This window comes from Cynara cardunculus, unplaced genomic scaffold (assembly GCF_001531365.2).
Source record: "Cynara cardunculus var. scolymus isolate 2C unplaced genomic scaffold, CcrdV1 Un_Scaffold_2912, whole genome shotgun sequence".
In the NCBI taxonomy this organism is placed as follows: domain Eukaryota; kingdom Viridiplantae; phylum Streptophyta; class Magnoliopsida; order Asterales; family Asteraceae; genus Cynara; species Cynara cardunculus.
Window position 1 is genome coordinate 43,584 of NW_020201271.1, and position 19,081 is coordinate 62,664.

Genomic DNA, 19,081 nt, shown 5'->3' on the forward strand with positions numbered 1-19,081 from the left:
GTATATTTCTTTCCAGCTATCGATTGTACGTTAACAGGACCAAAGAGATCCATGTGCAATAGCTGAAGTAGAGATGTCACTAAAGAGATTTGCTTAGACTTGAAGCTAGCTCTTGTCTGTTTTCCTTTTTCACATGCTAAGCAAAGAGATTCCTTTACAAAGATGTGTTGAGGAAGACTAGTGATGAGATCATTTTGAGACAACTCACTGAGTGTCTTGAAGTTGAGATGAAAAAGCCGTTTATGCCACAACCAATTGATATCTGAAGAAGCTTTTGAGAAAAAACAGTTGTTCTCAGTAAGAGAAGAATCCATGTTGATGATGTATATATTCTCTAGACGAGAACCGGTTAGAGCAACCTTATCATCCTTGTTAAAGACATAGCATGAATTCTTAGAAAATTTCACTGTGAAATCTTTATCACACAGTTGACTGATGCTGAGAAGATTGTGCTTCAGTCCTTCAACATATGCAACACGCCTGAAAGTGGTTGCACCATTGGTTAATACACCAAAACCTTTGGTATATCCTTTTTTGTTTCCTCCAAAGGTTATGGAAGGGCCTTTTTCATCCTTGTAATCGATGAACAGGGATTTGTCTCTAGTCATATGTCTTGAGCATCCACTATCGAGATACCAAATGCCTTTGACTGATTTTGTGCACAAGGGAACAATTCTGGTACCCATTTTCATTTGGGTCCAGCAGTGTTAGAGACAACATCCACTGAAACTGAAGACTCAGTGTCAGAAGAAGGCTTCACTGAACCTGAAGAAGAGGCTTTAGTGGGATTAGGAACAACCTCTGACGCTGAAGGAATAGAGTCAATAGGTGTCTTCACTGAGCTTGAAGAAGAGGCTTTGGTGGTAAGAGGAACAACAACACCTGACGCTGAAGACTTAGAGTCATTAGTTGTCTTCATTGAGACTGAAGAAGAGGCTTTAGTGGTTTTCTTCACTTTAGTTCTTTCCCTTGGCTGGAGGACCAGCCTTGGCGGCAGAAGGACACTTGCTAACAATATGTGTAGTTTCACCACAGTGTCTACACTTCGTATAGCTGAAACTAGCTTTAGGGCCAGAAAGTACCAAAGGAGATAAGGACAAGCTCCAAGGATTCCCTTCTCATTTGTTCAAGGAGGAACAACTAAGGATTTGGAGTCCTTAGGTGAAACATTCACCTTGACCTTAGACTTAGATTTCTTAGAAGATTCATATATCTTGATCCCTGCGGAAGAAGAAGGTGTACATGCTGAAGGAATAGATCTTGATCTATGTGACTTATCAGCCTTCTTGGGAAGAGGTGCGATGACAATGGACTTACCTTTGTCTTTGCGACTTGAACTCAAAGGAGTTCCTTCAAGATGACTCTCATTGATAGAATACTGAGAGGAAGAAGTGTCAGGAATAGAAGAGACGAAGGTACCAAACTTAAGCATGAACCTGTCAGTGACACTATCTTCCTGATCATAGGAAAAGCCTAGACCAGTGTTAATCTTGGCAGGAATCTGAGCGTTGATAATCTTAGAGGATTTGACAGAGGCTTTGCACCATCCTTCAATGGTAGCCTTTTCAGCCTTGAGTTTAGCAATAGCTTGCCCACGTTTAGCTATAGCATGTTCATGCTCGATAGTGATGGTTTGGTTTACAATGACCTGATCTTTAAGATCTTCTTCGATCTTAATCAGCTCTTTATCTTAGAATGACAAATCTTCAACTGTTCTTGAAGATCAAGATTAAGCATTTCTACTTTTGATTTGCCATTCAGGGCATTCTAAAGGTCAACCGTCAATGTATCGAACGCTGATAGGCTATCAGGGGACAGAAGAAAAAGAAGAGGGTTCATTCAGGGAACATACCTGAGCAAGAGAGTATGATGAGGGATCACTAGAGGTTGATGTCTCAGAAGTTTCTTCCTTGACATCCTTGGCCATTAAACAAAAATAGGTCGAATCTTCCTCATCTGAGGATGATTCGTCAGACGAATCAGCCCAATCATGTTCTTCAGCGACAAGACATTTTCCTTTTCGCTGAGAAATCTTCATCTGCTTGTACTTCTCCTTTAGCTTCAGATAATTATCGTCTTTCGATCTGAAGAAGGATAAGGTTTTTGAAGATGGCGTTGCAATCTTCTTTGACCTGCATTCACTCGCAAAGTGACATTTGCATTGACAGTTGTAGCAGATCGTTGATGCCTTGTCAATAGAATCTGACTTTGGCTTATCCTTGATGGTCAGCGAAGGAGATCTGAGGAAGTTAGTTTTTCTGGAAAATCTTCTAAAAGACTTAGTTAGAAGAGCCAGTGACTCATCAAAGTCTGCAAGATCAGACTCTAACAAATCCTCAGAGTTAATGGAATCTAACTCTGTCAAAGAAACAGAAGAAGTAAGAGGAATAGAAGAACAAGATGGGACATTAGCTGAAGAATCTTCAGAGATCAAAGCTTAAGAAGAGCTTTTCATTTCTTTGATATCTATAATGAGATTCATCTTTAGTTGACGAGACTGGTCATGATTAAGCAGTATCCCGTAGAGAGAACTTAGAGAGAAGGATGACATATCGTTGGACATTTTGAGACACATAAAATATGTATCCCAAGATTCTGGTAAACATTCCATAAACTTCGTCAAAGTTTCAAAATTGGAATATTCCCATCCAACAGTCCTCAAATCAATAAGAAGAAAATTAAATCTTTGATGTACTTCAGACAATGTTTCATTCTTTCCACAGAGAAAGCTTTCATATTGTCTTACTAGATTAATCTTCCTCGATTCTTGTGCTTGGGCAGTACCTTTATATTGAACACAAAGAGTGTCCCACATGGATTTCGAGGTCCCAAGCTTCATCACAGAATGATAGACCTCGTCAGGAAGAGACATGTCTATTATAGATCTCGCTCGAGTATCTATAGCCACCTTCTTCTTGTCTTAATCACTCCATTGATGAGGGAGCTTAGGAATCTGTCGTTCAGGAATTGCGGTAGTCGTAGCTGTTTCAGGAACAGCCAGAGATATAGTGTATGGAACATAAGGTCCATTCTCTATATAATGTGGGATCTCAGGATCCACACCTTCCAAGAAAAGAGACATCTGATTTTTCTAGAGACTAAAGTTGTCTCTTATAAATCGGGGAGGTTTGGCAAGAGAGCCATTATCGTGAAAGTTTGTGTTTGTGTTTTGTAAAGCCATTTTTAAAGCAATAAATTATCTAGAGTAAGAAGAGATAATAAAAATACAGATAAACAACTAAACAAGACGAGAAGAAAACACTGCTCTGATACCACTTGTTAGTCCCAGCCGGGTCTACAAGACTTTAGAGAAACAGTTTGTAGAAGGGGTGGGGGATGAATACAAACACAGAAAACTTTCGTATTTAAAAATATATATATTGATATAGAAGAATCAATACAATTTTTTGCAGATTGTTTGTGGAAATAGAAAAGGTAAAGATAACATATATAAAACAATATAAGATTACACACAAATATACTTAGCAAATATTAGAGATTTTCCGAAAATGTAAAGACAGAAAGATGTTCTTCTTGGGTAAGAACTTTAGAATTTTTGAGAGAAATTATGACTTGCTTGAAGATAATCGTATATGTTCTCTAAATAGATGTGTAGTGCATGGACAGAGCACTCAACTATTTATACCCATTGCATTAAATGCAACTCTACGTCAAGCTTTAAGAGGAAAGTTTGTCCTTTGCAACAGTGAATAGTACATTTGTCTATTCATGAGCATACATTCTTTCGTGGAGTTGGTGGACACTAGAGTCGACTAGTCGGCTCCGTGCAGTACTATACTCTTGAAAGGATATGGGTTTGTTCTTTATGTATGGAATGACAAGACAAAAACAATCGTGCATAGCAAGCTTCATTTGACCGCTGAATGTTGAAATAACGTTGGAGGTCTCTTCAGCCTTCACTAAGACTTGTGTAGTCTTCACACATATGTTGACCAGGTTGTAATCATTGAATACTGCTTCAGATCACGAACACACTAGTCACTAATTTTCAGTTTCAATCTTTGACATTCACTAAAGGTTTTTTGGTGTGAGTTTTGTCTTCTTGAAGTATCGCTGTCGCTGTAGGGTTACAATGCGTGTTTCAGTGATCACTGAACAAACTTAGTAATGATCGCTGAAACTGAAAAAATAGAAACAATAATACTTCGAAAGGTAAAAGAGATTATCATCAAATCAATGAGACAAATGATCAACAATTTCCAACCCTGTTTCTTCGAACTTTCTATTTTGGTTAATTGAACCAAATTCTTCATATTTTGTGTGTATTGTAATTTGAAATTGTTTGGGAATTGATCGTATTGCATTTTGAAACTGGTGTGAATCATTCAATTCATCAATTGAATTGAATTTGAATCTGATTTTGAATCTGAAGTCTTCAAAAACTTTTTGAAGTTCTTGAGTCTGTTCTTGAATTTCTTGATCAAATTGTGTTTTTTGATCTGTTTTTGGTAGTATTTGCAATACCAAAATTTGTTTGAATACTAATTTTGAGCCTTTTTATGCAATTTGCAAACAATTTGATTGAATTTTTGTGTTTGTGATTGAATATGTTCAAATTGTTGCATGTGTTTGTCTTCATCACTCATTGAATATCTTAATTGGCCGATTTATTCTTGATTATCACTCATTAAAGCTTTTTTAAAGGCTTGTCAGATTTGTTTTTGATTTATCTCTTGGAAAAATTATGTTGGAAGATATCCTTCTAAATCGCTTGTTTGTTGAGCGATTTTTGTCTTTCATCGCTCAAGTCTTGTATTGAAAGTACACCGAGCAAGTGTTATCCAATATAGATGTACATCGCTCAAAGCTTTGAGCGATATCCATTAAAGCGGATTGTCTTGTGGGCAATTTAAGAGTTGGGTGATATCCATTCTGAGAGATATCTTTCCAAGTGTTGTGAAAGATATACATTTATATATAAAATAATCGAGTATCTTACGAGCTTTTCGAGTCGAGTATTGGGTAGCTTGACTCGACTTGTTAATATGTCAAGTCGAGCTCGAGTTTGAGCCGAGCCTATTAGAGTCGAGTGTTGACCGAGTCGTTCTCGAGTAGCTTGCGAGTTATCTAATATCATTTACACCCCTGTCTGAAACCAAGGATGAAAAAGGAGGTGGTAGGAATGAGGAAGAGGTAAATATGGAAAACTCACATTTGACTCGATCAAAAAACCTTTCTAATTCTTATTTCGACCGAGACATGATCAACAGTAAGATATTAGTAAACCTCACCCACATAATTTGGTAAACACTTATCTCTTACTCGAGTAAAAAGCTCAATAAGATGTTAGTAAACCTCACCCATGTAATTTGGCAAACAAACCGTTGATGATGGTTTACCCACATAATTTGGCAAACGAATCGTTGATGTTAAGAACGAAAATCGTAACAAACTACAAAGCACCGGCACAAAAAGTAGTAATATCGAAAGCGTAAGGATGAAAATGATAATTTTCAACCAACCACAAGGTCGAAAATCGTAGTAAATCCAAAATGAATGTATTGAATTTACCCGACATTTGCAAGCAAAGGGGATGAGAGGAGGAGGTGTAGGAGGGCCGCTCCTTTGCATCGGCGATCTGCTAAGTGACGTTGGTGAAGAAGACACCACGACCAGTAATGAGTTTATTCATAATAGCCACCGTCCCAGTTTTTTCGGAACAGCTGATTTCACGAATCAACATATTCAATCTTCTGATCTCACCAAACTATATCAGGTTTCTCTACCGCTCTTTGTTTTGGCTAGTGTAGTATATTTTATATTTATCTATGTATTGTGGTTATAGCTTGTGATTAAAAGTAATAAGAAAAAGATTTTGGGCTTCGATTTGAAATCTAGAACTGCCCAGCATCTCTTCTGCTTCCCTTTGTTAGTTTGTCATGTGATCCAAGAACTATTAACTCTAGCAGACTATATAAATAAGCAACATTTTATATGAATTAGTGACTGGATATCTTGTTTATTTCACGATGCAACGCATGACATACCAAAGGTGGATCAGAATTAGGTTTCTAGGGTCTTCTTACTTTTGTCCATCTTTCTGTTCCACTAGGCAGGGGACATGAAATTTGGGACTCAATTGAAATGGTGCGAATGTGAGGGGGAATTGATAGCGTGTAAAATCCAAGAGGATTTCGACACCTACAGTTATGGATGTATCAATAGCAAGTAAATCATGTAAATGTAGGATATGGTCCTTGTAACTCTAGCCTTGTATATTATATATTGCAAATAATATTGAATGCCCATCAAGACTAGCTATGTTGTATGGCTCCAAGTATTGTGTGGTAAAGAAGGTGCAAGTAAGAAATTGTAAGTTGTGGAGATGAGGATGTTGAGATGGACTTGTTGCCGAAACATGCTAGATAGGATTCCAAACGAAGTTTTCCGGTAGGAACTAGGGGTTACGCCTATCACTTATAAATTGAGAGAGGGTAGATTGAGGTGGTTTGGCCATATTCATTGGAGACAACAGTGAGGAGTGAGGAGGGGTAGGCCTAGGAGAACGTGGGGTAACCAACTGAGGATGGATATGACAGCTTTAGGCATTTCCATGGACATGATCTTTGATAGGAGCTCACGGAGGTACAATATTATAGTGGCTGATATTTTTAGTAGTAGGATTTGGTAGGGGCTGACGTCAAGGGTTTTGAGAGGGGTAAAGATAAGGCGAATAGGTCCTGTGTGTTAGTTTCTAATTGTATTACGACTGTTACTTGATTTCATTATCTGCTTGTGCACCTTTGTATCATGCACACACCAACGCCTTTGCCTTATATTTAATTCTTTTTGGCTGAATAAATACTTGAGACTTTTATGATCTGTATATAGTACGCACTTCGTACCATATAAATAATGTCTCCATATTTTCAAAGTGAATACTATTGTGACTAGTTCTAAACTTGGTTTTAAAAAGCTCGATGCGGTCCGAGGCGGTAAGGGTCCCGGAAGCCGATGGTGATACGTGATGATGATGCGCTCGCATCACGTACGTGATGCGCCCAGTATTCAAGAAATATATATAAATTAATTCTACATATCAATTTCTACCTTAAAAATACTTACCTATCAAAATACTTCATTTTTATAACATAAAGTAGTTCAAAAAGTGGCATTAGAATCTTAAAAAATTCGTGAATCAGAATAATAGAACACATAAACTACTACCATGAAGAACACAAGTAAATGTATAATTGTCCCCAATCCCTAAACTAAATGACCAAGTGACCAACTAATACTCCCCAAGATCAACATCATCAAACCCCAACACGGGTTCATCTCCGTCATCATTATCAAACCCTCCAATATCTGCTTCCACCTCAACTTCATCATCTTCATCCTGAAGAGCATGTCCTTTTCCTCTAGCATTTCTAGTTCTTGATGGACCCGACCCATCATCATTTACTCTCCGGCTCCCTCTTGATGCTCTAGTGAAATGAGGAGTCTCATACGCCCCAGAAACTATACCTACGTCATCCCACGTAAGATCATCATCAATAAACACCAAATCATCATCTTCATCATCATTATCCATCCTCCGCATCAACCACTCATTACTTTCATCTATGTCTTCTAGAATGATAGGATCACTACTTCCCTCTTTTATATCGACGTTGCAAGGCACGATTGAATTTCACATAGACCATGTCATTCAATCTTTCTTGTGCTAACCTATTCCGCTTCTTGGTGTGAAGCTGTCAAAAGTTGAATTGGATATTAGTTGATATATTTAAAATCAGATAACGAATTTATAATGTCATGTACGGCACTTACATGTTGAAATACACCCCAATTTCTCTCGCAACTTGTAGCACTACAAGTAAGACTAAGAACTTGTATAGCAAACTTTTGCAAGTTGGGAGATGAAGATTCAAATGTTGTCCACCACTCCGCTATAAGTAACAAATATTTAAAAAGTAAAATATCCATAGTCTGTAAGTATAAAAATATATTTTCAATTTAAGATGATTACCTGGTGTCATTGTCTTCCTTTGCCTAACAGCCGCATTTCTACCAAATAGCCCTTCCGCATTTTGATACTTGCCTAATTCTCTTAAGATTAGGTCTTCTACTTGAGGACTTGGAGCCAACCTTTCAATACAAGAATGTAAACCTTCCATGACTTCTTCACAACATACAACCCTTTTTGCATTATCATAAAAAGTAGACGGGTTTAGGTAATGGCCCGCGGCATGCAATGGTTGATGGAGTTGACATTCCCACCGATGATCAATTATTTCAAAAGTTTTCTTGTAAAGGTCCTCTTGATTGGGAAAGCTTTTAGCAATAGGCTCCTTAGCCCTATCCATGGCTTCATAAATATAACCCGTGGCCGGCTTTCTTTTCGCGTCAACTAACCTAAGAACACTAACAAGAGGGCATGTCAACTTGAAAGCATACACAATATTCCTCCAAAATGTCTATTGTAAGATGTAGGAGTGCAACATCTTTCCCTTCTGTTCACTTGACCATTTGCTATCCATCCATTCTTGAGAAGTAACCATCTTTCTCAAGTTATTCTTTTGTTTGTGAAATTGAAGAAGAGTGATAAACGATGTAACAAATCTTGTGATTGCGGGCCTATGCAAGCTCCTTTGATTCGTGAACTTCCATATCAAGTTCACTAGACCAACAAAATTGTATATGTGGATATTAGCGAACATTGCCTTCTTCAAACAACTTTTTACCCGAGGAATTTGTTTCCTGATATCCTCTAACATAAGATCTATGCAATGGGCAGCACATGGAGTCCAATAAAGATGCTTTCTTGTAGCTTCTAGCATCTTCCCTTTAAAGTTTAAAATAAAAATATTAGGTGACAAAATACATAGTATTATTAAACTTCATTAGTATTATGATTACATATATAATATTATTAATATATAATTAGGAATAGACTAAAATAGTAACTCTTACCCGCTTTAACGTAAGCGGATGCATTATCGGTGATCACTTGGACTACATTTTCTTCTCCAACATCATCCACCATTTTATCAAGAATCCCAAACAACAAATTTGCGTCTTTAGAGACATCGGAAACATTCATAGACTCCACAAATACAGAACCCCTTGGAGAGTTCACCGTAAAGTTAATTATGTCTTTTTGGACAACCGAATCACGCCATCCATCCGATAAAATAGAGCAACCTTTTTGGGCCCATTCCTTTTTATGTTCTTTTACTTCTTCTTCAACGATTTTTACTTCTTGGTTGAGTAAAGGGACTCTTAGCTCATACATGCTTGGTGGTTTCATTAGGGACAAATTGGCCAATAGCTTCAATCATTACGCTAAAGCTATCTAAGTAGCGGCATTAAAAGGAATGCCGACATCATAAAACCACCTTGCTATTTGCGTACAAGCTTTATCCCTCAACTCCTTTCAAACCACCGCATTTATGGTTTGTTGTATCCTTCTTTTCCATCTTTTTTACCTTTGATCACGTTTTCAGGATTAGAAGTGCAGAACCTATCTAGGGACCTTTTTGTCTCGGTTTTTTCGTGGGGGCACCTTACTACTACCACCTTCTATTTCAACATAGTCATTGTCCTCTTCACCAAGATCATAATCATCAGAATGCAAACTTGAGTTCATTAAATTCTCCACCTTCTCTACTTTTTTCTGCATATAAGACTTTATTTCTTCTTTTACATGTTGTGGACAATTTGGACAACCAGTAACAGCCGAAAGACCTCCAATAAAATGCCATTTTAAACGATATACACCACCCTTGACTACTTTACCACAAAAGTGGCAAGTGAAATTGTTCCTAGATTTAGGATCTTGAGTTCCATATTTTCTACCAGGGTCATCTGATGCAGTTTCATAAATTCCTCCTCCATCATATTTAGTCGAGTATCTAGGCAATATCTGTTATTGACCAAACTCTTAAATTCACCCCATGGCATTAACGTTGCTTCTGTGATGCCACGACTAGCATGAATAGTTTTCCACCAATGGAGAGCGTTCAATTTTAACGTAGTTGAAGCAAACCTTACTCGTTGATTAAGGGCACATTGGCATGTTAGAAAACAACTTTCCATGTCATCAAGCCAATTCATAGCTCCTATGGTCCTCCTTTGCCTTCAAACGTAGAAGGTCCTATAGTTGTGAATGCTTTATAGTCGCATCAATGAGTACGATCATTATCAAGCTCATGCCTTGTATGATTTTCTACTGCTGCTTCATGTACCGAGCTCTGATTCATAGGCATTTGAACTTGAGCTATTATAGCTGGTAGACTTTTTTGAATGCCTTGAGAAATTTCTGTTGCTATATCAACTCTTCCAGTAGAGTTGTTTGGATTTGTTCTAGATGCATTTCTTTGTCTCGGTGGTATGGTACTTCGTGCGTTGTTTCTAGTCGTTCTTCAAGTATTCATTCTACAATAATAACAGTAATTTATATGAAAATGGGAATAACTTCTTAGTGTGTATGTATATATGTGTGTGTGTTTCATAATTTGGGGAAAGAAAATTTTCCCCTTGTTCTTTTTCTATTGCATTTATCTATCTAATATATCTTTATATCTTCTATATATATATATATATATATATATCCTATTGTTGCTTCACTAGGGAAAAAGGGAGTCTATTTCCTTTTCCACCCTCGTTGTGGGAGTTTAGTGCAGTTAAGCAAATGGTTGAGATAACTCAGTTCTTCCTGCTCTTCCTGTAGGGTTGATCTGAGTTTGACTTTGGTTTAGGAGTTGGGCGGTTTCTTCTAATCTTCTTGTTTCCTCCAATTCTTTTTCTAGGATCATGATATAATTTCTTTGTTGATGTACTCTCCGTCATCTTGTTTAGAAGTTCATCGAGATCTGCCCAAGTCAAACCTGCACGAGCTGGACGGTTTTCTCCAACTATGCTTGATGTAACTCGTTTTGGTGGAGGATGTGCTATATGGGGCGGAGGCACAAATTCTTCTTTTTGCCCGTTTGCATCCTCCCATGGATACTTACGCATGAAGTTATTGTTAGCATCAGAAACTTCGTCATCGAAAATGTTGATAATTGGGTCGATATTTTCATAGGGATCTATTTGATTAATTGGTAACGCATTCAGGAGAGTTTGGTGGGGGATCGGGTTTCTATCGGATAATTTCTGTAATCGTGATAGAATGCTTTAAGGTATATATATATATATATATATACACACACACACACATATATATTCTTTTAAGTTTAGGTCTAAGTTCACCTAAACTAAGGCAAAACTTAGATCACTCAAACTAATGCTCTGATACCAACCTGTAACGCCCCAAATTCTAAAATGGGTGTCATTACGTTCTTTACACAAGTCTTATGAAAGAAACTGAATAAAACTTTATTTCTTTCATATCTTAATATTACATCAGAGTTAAAACATAAGCGGAAAACTTCATAAGAGGAAAATGCGTAAAATACTTTTTCAACAGTTTATAATATATCAGAATTCTGTTAAAATAGTAACTACTTCATGAGGTCCTTACACCTTTCCTGAGACACATACATGGAATAGGTAAGTTTTAAGCTTAATGAATAATTATAGTAATTCGCGAGATCATCAACCCTTCTTTCTTAGGTATAACTTTTCTTCGTTTGCTACAATGGATGCTTTTAAAGACCAGGAAACTGAGCAATAAGTCCATAATGGTTTCATGAATACATGATTTTCATAATACTTGAATAATTTCAAGAAAACACTTGTCATGCATAAAACATTCTTTTAGATCCCACTTGTCACATGTAAGTATACCATACTTGCCTTGAGGTTTGCTAACCCCTCGAATCCATAAAGGCTGGCCCATAAGGTTCGTTTGCAAGACGTTCCTTCATTCTATATCATGTATGTTGAATATTTATGGTCATATATATAACATGCATAAAACTTTCATGCCTTAGTAGTCTGTTTAACTTCATTGCCTTATCATGAAGATGACTGTTAGGAGGTTTATGCACCCTCAAACATAGGATAATTGGAAACCAAAGGCAAGTATACAACATGGTTAAATATCGATTTTTACAAGTTATAGTGGTAAAATACCGAATATCGTCCACGGAGATGGGAGTGAGAGTTTAATAGAAGTTTGATGAAAGAGGTGATTTAGATGATGAATTCTAGGCAATTGTTTGATTTGAGTTTTAACAGCTACTGATGCTTTGAAGATTCACAGGATATAATAGAAGCATGGGTGCAAGAGTTTGGATGAGATGTGAACACAAATTATAGCAAACAATTGTTGCCGCAAGCTACAACAATGTATTAACAACATAGTTATCACCACCTAATTCAAGGATGCTTTCTCAAGTTTTTACAAGTACACAGAACCTGCTATTTAAATCTACATATATCTATGCAAGACAAAACTCTTAAGTGAAGTGTACAATGCTTTCCTCAAAATACGTGTAACAATAAATCTCTTTGTTTGAAGTAACTCTCTCAAGTATACTTCCCAAGTCATTCAAGTTGACATGTTCCCAAGTGTCTATTAACACTACACTTCGACACTTTACCAAGTAAGTCATTGAAGTTGATGTTTTCTATGAGACTTTTCTCTAAGACCACTACACTTTAACACTTTATCAAGTGATCAACTTGTCAAGAAGTGCCTTTTTTCTTTTATAAACTCAAATGAAATGGTGGAACATTATTATTGAGAAACAATGTTCATCTTTCTTTGGTTTGTTATCTCACCTTTGTGTTACTCCCAAACTAAAAGATTTAGCTACCCATAACTAAATAAGATCGCATAATGAAATAAAAAGAGAGAATCGAGAGTCATTAAAGACGATAATTTGATGTGTAGTGTGCAATGCTACAACAATGCAAAGATAATAACCAAATGCAAGAGAGTAAACGCCATAAATACTTATATTCACAATCTTTCTAGTCACAAGTTTGAGTGTTACTGATAACAAAATCGTGCCTAATTTTAGTTCCAAGCTCTCTTTAAATATCAAGAACGAGAGGGGAAATACAAAAGGTAAAACAAAAAGGGATATAACCCAATGGATAAACTTCTAAAAAGTAGACAAGACTTCTTCCAAAAGATGATGTACAAATCTGGTACCGACTTCCGGTCTTCAGCTGTGAGTTGGCACTCGGCAAAAGTTGACTACCATCATTGCCATCCAATCCAATCGTCTTTTATCTTCACAAACTGCAGCCTTACAATGCTGCAGCAATAATGTAGCAACAAACAATCTGTCCAAAATTTAAAATCAGCACCTAATAGCCTTATTTCAGATCAATGACAACATTACCTTCATAAAATAAGAAAAGGGAAATAAGATAACAAATGACAAATTTGGGATGTAAAAACGGAAATAAACGACCATCGTCTACTACAACAATGTTAGTGCTGACTATCGACTATCGTTGCAACATCAACACACCAAGCACATGGAGATGGACATCTATTTTGTACACGTCAAGGTTGCTCTAGGCCATATCTGTTTGCTTTATGTACCATATTCCTTTCAGTATGCAGATATCTTCAATAAGGGTCTTCCACGCCCCTTATTTCTTGAGTGCCACTCTAGTCTGATCCCTCCGCCCTTATCCTGCTTCGATTGCCGGGGGGGTGTAATATCGTATAAAATCCAAGAGGATTTTATGCTTGCATTATTAGTTGGTGCATATCGACAAAGAGCTTGAAAAGGAGTCACTTGAATAACTATATGATTAGTTGATAACTAGTGGTGTCCTACAGGAACCAAAAATTTGTAGGCTTGATATGGAGGGCAACAAAAAACTCCATGAGTATCGAGGAATACAAACAACGCATTTCTTTTGAATAGACACCCATTATGCACCAATCTCTTGGTTTGCATTCTTACCAAATGGTTCCAAATTCCAAATTAGCACATACAAATCTTTCATTGTTTTAAATCCATTGACTTGAATACCCATTGAACACGATAAAGGTGTGTCTTCCACTCAAAGCATTAGTCACTACAATTTTGAATTCCAGTGAGTGTGAAATTGCAAGATTGAAGAAACTCAATCCAAATGTCTTCTATTCAACATTTGTTGTCAGTTGGTGAATTTGAGAAAAGGCTCGCATGATAAGTACAGGTTATAATGGCTAAGGACATGGTAGATGGCATACGTTTCTTGTCATAAGCGTTGTAGTTGCGTTTGTCCTCGTTCAGTTTTTTGCTGAAAAATGCAGTGGGCTTCTCTTCTTGGCTTAGCACAACAACAATTCCTACTAAACTATCGTCGCACTCCACTTCAAAAGACTTAGGAAAATCAACGAGAATCAGATGAGGAGATTGAGTCATCTTCAAGTTAATAGTTTCAAAGGCTTCTTGAGTTATATTGGTCCATATGAACTTCCCTCCTTTGAGACAACAGGTAATAGGAGCTGTTATAGTGCTAAATTTCTTACAAACTTGTAGAAAGACACAAGGCCATGGAAACTCTTTTATTGTCTAAGCTTGCGGGTACCGTCCATGTCATGATTTCAACTTTTCCTTCGTAGATCCCAGTACCATTGTTTGTCACCACACATCCAAAACACACCACTATTTTGACAAAATTTGCACTCTTTCAAGTTTGCATACAGTCTGCTTTCTAAGCTTATCAAACTAACTCCTCGAATGATCCTTCGTACTTTGAGTAAATATTAGGATGTCATCAGAGTGTACTACAACATATCCAACTCATGATTTTAAAAAATGATTAGACAACCCGAATGGCATTACCAACATTCTTACCAACATTCTTACCAACTGTATCTTGTTTAAGAGCGGTTTTCCATTCATCCCCTTCTCGCATTCAAATTTGATGGTACTCACTTTTAAGATCAATTTTTGAGAAGACTTGTGAACCATGTCATGATAGAGTAAGTCAGAACTGAGTTATAGGAAACCAATAATCCACCGTGATTTTATTGTTCACTTTGTACTATGTGCAGAACATAGTGATCATGGTGCTAAAGCTAGCAGTGATTTTTTTTTGAGGAAAATTCATGCCATGCGTTATATGGTAAGGCTTTTTTTGGGTAAAGTTATAAGGTGAACTTGGCTTTTCTGGTATTTTAGACTCTCAGCTGCTGCTTCGTCTTTCATTTTGTCTTCTTGTATTCCAACTTGACATCAGATTGCCATTTAAGTTTTAGCTTGCCCTTCCTAATGTTATTATGACATGCTCTTATATTTTAAGTAGGCTCTTTTTCTTTAATCAGCTTTGTGATTTATCTTCGTTGTTTTTCTGTTTATTTTATTGCTGCTGGCTGTAAAACTAAAATCAGAGTGGTGCACTTTTTTTATCTCTTCCCATACAACACTACACATACATCTGATGAGTTATAAATTAATGGGTGATTAAGCAACCTATGGTTTTCTCATTGAATCTAGAATCTATGGTTGATTACTATGAGCATATCAGGGATCTAAAAGGCCACCAAGGAGCACCGTGGCATCAAGACGTGTCTCGATGCCACGTTAACCCCTATAGCGGTTGTGTAACACTAAATGTACACCATGGCATCTTGAGGCATGCTATGGCATGTGTTTCTTTAAAACGTTATTTGAGTTTTTAATTATTAAAATTGCCTTCTTTTTACTTTTTACCATTGGTAAAACATTTTTTTAATTTTTTCTTTTTGTCACCAGTAGCATCTTTTTTTGTTATGAACTCTTGATATTTAACTTTTTATAAGCTCTCTCTCTCTCTCTCTCTCTATATATATATATATATGGCTTTTCTTCTTTATATAGGAATCTATCATTGAGTAATAATTGTAAAACATATATGCTTATATGTAAGCCACACCTTGGGAAATGTTGTGGCCTCGTTGTGGCTCTACAAAATTGACCACATCACCACACCACCACTCCACCATGCCATGCCTCATGTCATTTAGAACCTTGGACCATTTTCATAATTTTTTGGCACTAAATTAGCATGTATTATAGAACGTGATCAACATTTTATGTTTAATTCTTATTTATATTCTGTTTCTTGGTTTATGAAATGGTGCACGATATATATCCCTTTTTTGCCTGCACCATGCTTGCATCACGCATCATAACTCTATATGTTTTTCAACCTGAAAAAGAAGCACCCTTAATATATATTTTACTATTGTAGTTTATGTGGTTGATAAATTTAATTTATACACCCTAACATCATACAGCAACCCAGTTCCCTTTTCTCTATTATGATACCAAAGTGGATGATTGACTCATTTCATACTAGAAATAATCGCCGAGAGTCTCTTTGTTCTAGAGGTTATTCAGTGTCTACGTGGATTTGATTGGATAGATTTGCTCTACTTGGTTTGGAATGATGTGAACCTTGTATCTATTTAATCTTCATGCTCGTTCTTCATGAGAAGTACAACCATAGTATTCTCTAGCTTAATTCAATCTTTTGTTCCTTGTTCATATCGTTTGCTTAAATGTCCATGTGATGTATGCATCTTTTTTGTAGGAAAGTTACAAATGCTTGAAGGATGCACTAGGTGGTACATCTCACTCATGGACAGCTCATACACTTGAGGTAAGTGAATCCATTTGAATTACACACACACACATTTATAGATGTATGTATGTATATGTATATATATGTAGGGGCTGGTTCTTTTGTTAACCCAATAAATGGTGTTTATTATGTGAACCGGTCTTAACCCTTAATCCTTGAAACCTATGGATTAAATCATGACGTTTTTGTAATGCTATCACATTTGATGAGAAAAAGTCATGCATGAAAATAATTTTTTTAACCGGTTCTCACGGGTTTTATAACCCTTTTGTGGTTCTCATTTAATTTAACTATATATATATATAGAGAGAGAGAGAGAGAGAGAGAGAGAGTCGGGTTCAAACGAGAACAGTAATTAAATAAGAGGATAAGGAAAACAGTTGAGTCACATGTGATTTTACACTAAACGTAGGTATAAAATCACATGTGATTCATGCCAATATGACCGCGACTCTGATCGCAGGCCATATTGCCCATACACCCTTTTGTCGACCGTTAGTGTAAAATCACATGTGATTTTGCCCGTGATTTGGCCTTTTTTTGTATTCTCTTTAGTTATTATTCTCGTTTGGATCTTCCTCGCTCTCTCTCTCTCTCTCTCTATATATATATATGTATGTTATGCAAATGACATGGAAGTAATTGAAGTTGTTTCTTGGTTTTTATGCATGTGTGCATGTTATGCACATGTGCATACCGGACAAATTGCTTACAAATTATTTCTATGTAGATATGCATACCGTCCACATGAATGGTTATTAGGGTGTTCCTCAGTTTTTCAATTTTTGCGCTTTTCCTGTTAATCCGACCCTATATATGTGTGTGTGTATATGAGAAGGCTATAAATGTGGTTCAATGAGAAGTGTTTAGTCATGTTTGTCCAATCTCTCGTTTTTGATGTAAATCTACACATTATGAGAGAGAGAGAGAGAGAGAAAGAGTCAGGTAATAATAACCAAATAAAGAAACATGAAAATGATCAAATCACATGTGTCTAGAGGATGTATTTGAAGCTCTGATTAAATGGCAAGGGCTGCCTGTATTTGAAGGACTGATCAAATGGCAGAGCTGCCTGTATTTGACGCGTCATGGGGAAGTTACCAAAGTATTAATAATGCTTTTCTCGGTTTCCACCTTGAGGACAAGGTGCATGTTTGACAGGCGGGTATTGCTGCAAAGAGCATCCGTTTTACATACTCTAGAAAAAGAAAAGGGTAGTGTGGTCTTTTTGTATGGTGAGTTGGGAGTTGTAAACACTGCAACAAATTGTAACAGATTTGGATAGTCAGAGAGGGTAAATAGTTGTCAGGGTATAAATAAGTGGTGTGTGTAAAGTAGTGGGGAATTGAAAATTGTGTAAACTGAGTGCCCGAAAGTGGATTTGGTGTGAATACATGCATTTGGCGGTCGTTTTGGACTGCAAATTCCAATTTATTTGTATCAGATGATACCTTGTTGGATCGGTTGGAAGGTGTTTCTAGTTTTCCGTTGTGTTTGTTTCATAAAGCATCCATGCTTATTGCATCATTCTTCTGTTTTGGCTGCTTGCAACTTGGGCATGGAGGTTATTCCTACCTCGTTTTTGGTTGAACTTGTACTTGACACGCTAGTTGGTGATTGTTTCCCTTCTAAAAATATATTTGCCAAAGGTCTCGTGCGCTTTCCCTACGTTGGTCTAAATGTTTGAGATTCACAATTAAGGTAACAAAATGAAGGTTTTGAAAGTATGTTACATTTAATAGGAATCAGGCTTGGATATGTTTTGTTTTCATGCAATTTGCCCTTTGTTATTAAGCCATTTTGCTTGATGTTCTATCCTTTTATCCTTGGTAACAAATGTCTGAACATGTAACATTTGGCCTGAAACAAGGGTCATGGGTGACATATGTCCAATAAAGTTTTATGGTATGATTACAAAACTCTTTCCTAGATGAATTAATTATGACTGTTGTTTATCAAGTATGTGTTGTTGTGGCAGCTATGTCTGGCGCTTGAAACGGGAAACAAATTGATTCAGTCAAGCATATCTCAAGTAACAGGGCTATCCAAGAAAATTAGGGAGCTGGAGAGGATTACCAACAAGGGGAATTTGGTCATCAAAGAAGCTGAATTCATTCACAGTACCACAACCCTTGAAGGATCAATTTGATTCTTAATCCAAGCTACACTGATTTCTCTTCCTTTTGGTTATATAAATCATGCATCCTAGATTGGGATAGTGTATATTTACCTTTGTTGAAAGATTGTGGATCGTTTGCATAAACTTGATGTTCAACTTTTTTTGAGTGTCTACATTATGGATTTTCTCCATAAACTTGCACAAGTTTGTGACATTTCTATCTGAGCTTGTCAGCACTCTTTGTTAGAAATAGAAGATGAAGAAAAGTTGAATAGCTGATTACATGCTTTTAAGACTTAGAAGATGACGTTGTGTTGTGTTTAGAAGCCATTAAGCAGAAGTAAGCTTGGTCTTCTTTCTTTGAATCAGAAGAGGAGGATGAAGTACCACCATCTCTCCTCGTCATCTTCCCTTGATATCTTCCTTTATATTTAGCTTTGCAAGTATTTGGAGTATTTTGTTCGCTTCTGA

The 19,081-nt window shown here is 36.7% G+C and overlaps 1 protein-coding gene and 1 pseudogene across 1 annotated transcript; one reads left to right on the forward strand and one right to left on the reverse strand.

Moving 5' to 3' along the window:
• The first annotated feature begins 5,445 nt into the window (after nucleotides 1–5,445).
• LOC112503363 lies at nucleotides 5,446–18,827 on the forward strand. The gene is made up of 4 exons (XM_025107416.1): nucleotides 5,446–5,737; nucleotides 14,921–14,991; nucleotides 16,441–16,509; nucleotides 18,470–18,827. Exons 2-4 carry the CDS (start codon nucleotides 14,980–14,982, stop codon nucleotides 18,638–18,640), a joined length of 252 nt encoding a protein of 83 aa, XP_024963184.1. The 5' UTR covers nucleotides 5,446–5,737; nucleotides 14,921–14,979; the 3' UTR covers nucleotides 18,641–18,827.
• On the reverse strand, nucleotides 7,253–9,274 carry LOC112503362 (annotated as a pseudogene).
• Nucleotides 18,828–19,081: the final 254 nt, after the last annotated feature.